Genomic DNA, 2255 nt, shown 5'->3' on the forward strand with positions numbered 1-2255 from the left:
TAAATCTTAATATTTCTGGCTCAAAATTTTTGGTTTTAGGAACTTTCAAAAAATAAGCCTTACCCTAATGTTCCTCTACTCATGATCAGTTTATGAGTTTTATTTATTATAATTGATGACTAACGATTTATTCTGAACTGTCGATAATATTCTTAATACACTTATAACTTGCTTATCATACGTGGCTACAACTGGAAGCATTAATTTTTTCACAGCACACACGGTTCATATGAGAACTTCAACAGCTGATAATCGGCTATCCATTATCGCAATCCCAACAACTCTGCTCGTGCATAAAAACTGCAGCTACTAAAGATTGTACACGGATAGTCCTGCAATGCCTCGCGAAGAAACGTTCAATACTGCCATGCGACCGGTATTGCTGATATTCCAGTTGATTGGAGTTTTTCCTCTGTGCGGTATCCTGCGTAAGGATTCTCGTGAACTACGCTTTCAGTGGTTCTCGTTGAAAGCCCTACTCTCAGTGGTGATCATTCTGATTGGACTAACCATGAGTTATGTGGAGTACGAATGATTGGATCGAGTTGGAGGAGTCAACGCACAGAATATTATAGGAATTGTATTTTTCGTGGATACAGTCATCAGTATGAGTCTGTTGGTGATGCTTGCCCAGAAATGGCATAAATTAGCTGTTCATTTTGATGAAATTCATCGTATATTTTCAATTAGTGATGAGAAAATAATAAAAGGCATTCACTTTCCAATACGTTTTACTGCGGGAGTGATACTCACATGTGGCATATGTAAGTAATAATATTGTTATCCTTGAGGATGATGAAAAGCAAGTGCACAATTTATGTTTGACAGTGCAACACATGAGTTCTAAGACGGCTGATGTCTACAACCAGTATCATGAGGCTGAATATTGTGGCTGGGAAATGAAGAATTTCCCGTATTACTTTGCTTCTCGCAACTATTGGTTCATATTTAAACATATTCCATACAATATTTTAATACTGCTAATTTTCGAGGTATTCAAGGTACACATAAATCTTCATCATACACATGTGATTGTTTGTCATTTTTTTTTCTTAGTATGCAGCAACTGTTCTAACATTGTCTTGGAGTTGTCATGATTTAATGATCATTTTGACAAGTCTTGGTATAACCTTCTACTTTCGGAAAATTTACGAAAAGATTCTGCCCTTCCATAGCGGTGTAATGATTGCCAGTGAGAAGTTTTGGATGGAAATTCGATCGCATTATGTAATACTTTGCGAATTAGTGAAAGCCACGAATGGCAGCTTGTCGCTGATTATTATTCACTCCTGTGGAAAAAACCTGTATCTCATGTGCTACGAGCTCATCAACATTGCAAGGTAACATTTAAAAACTGTAGGTTTGTACAATTTTAACTTCGAACTTTTATTGACAGGAAAGATGAAAGCATTCTATCGAGCGTACATCACTGGTGTTCTCTAATCAACCTGACCATACAAACAACGATGGTTTTCTACAGTGCGTCAATGATGCATGAGATAGCCAAGTCTCCCCTGACGGTTTGCAACAGAATCCCCAATTTCGGATGGTGTTCAGAACTTGAGCGGTATATTGGACAACTTAAGTCCGATAGAGTGGCATACACTGGGATGGGATTTTTTCACCTTACCAAAAGGAGCATTTTGGCGGTAGGAAATCAAAAATTGAACAGTAAAAAAGAGTAATTAAATGAGAACTACAAAGAGATTTGCTTTTAGATGGCTGGATCCGTGGTAACCTACGAGTTGGTGATGTTGAAATTTGCAGAAGATACGGAAGGTGTTGGAGATGTGGTACCATGCTCAAACCTCGCATTTTCAAAGGATTAGGACAATAGTTTATTTGAACCCCCACAAAAAAAAGGTTTAGCGATATTTATTAGGTCTAAGGTTTAGCAAGCTTGAGGTTTTCATCATTCAATCCCAACTAATAGGGAAATGTCTACAACGAACTGGAAGTATGTGTGCTTGTGTATTCTGTGCTTTTCGGTTTTAGCGTTTTTCGATGGATAATAATCTGATTCATTTACTGTTGCTCTATTTTGTATCGGGTTTGTAAATCTTGCCTAGTTTGGATAGTGGCTAGAGTAGGGATAGATCCAACCTAGCATAAAGGGGCATCAACGATCAATCTTTGTAAAAACATGTAAACGATATAGTCTAGAGATAAAAAAAAACTACGGCATGTAGCCCTCGAGAAAGTTTGGCTTGTGAATAGTGATGTGAGGTGGCCTGCATGCTGTAATTTCTCAACGA

At 37.7% G+C, this 2255-nt stretch overlaps 1 protein-coding gene across 2 annotated transcripts; it reads left to right on the plus strand.

Annotated features, from left to right (window-relative positions):
* The first annotated feature begins 327 nt into the window (after positions 1–327).
* On the plus strand, positions 328–2045 carry LOC110678478 (gustatory receptor for sugar taste 64a-like). Of its 2 annotated transcripts, XM_021851424.1 has the most exons (5): positions 328–764; positions 829–992; positions 1057–1340; positions 1397–1649; positions 1719–2045. In XM_021851424.1, the coding sequence occupies exons 1-5, from the start codon at positions 608–610 to the stop codon at positions 1827–1829; spliced, it is 969 nt and encodes a 322-aa protein (XP_021707116.1). In that variant the 5' UTR covers positions 328–607; the 3' UTR covers positions 1830–2045. The 2 variants fall into 2 exon arrangements, with proteins under 2 accessions (XP_021707116.1, XP_021707117.1); XM_021851425.1 differs by having other exon boundaries at positions 328–992.
* The last annotated feature ends 210 nt before the right edge of the window (positions 2046–2255 follow it).

The sequence above is a fragment of the Aedes aegypti genome, chromosome 3 (genome assembly GCF_002204515.2).
Source record: "Aedes aegypti strain LVP_AGWG chromosome 3, AaegL5.0 Primary Assembly, whole genome shotgun sequence".
NCBI lineage: Eukaryota > Metazoa > Arthropoda > Insecta > Diptera > Culicidae > Aedes > Aedes aegypti.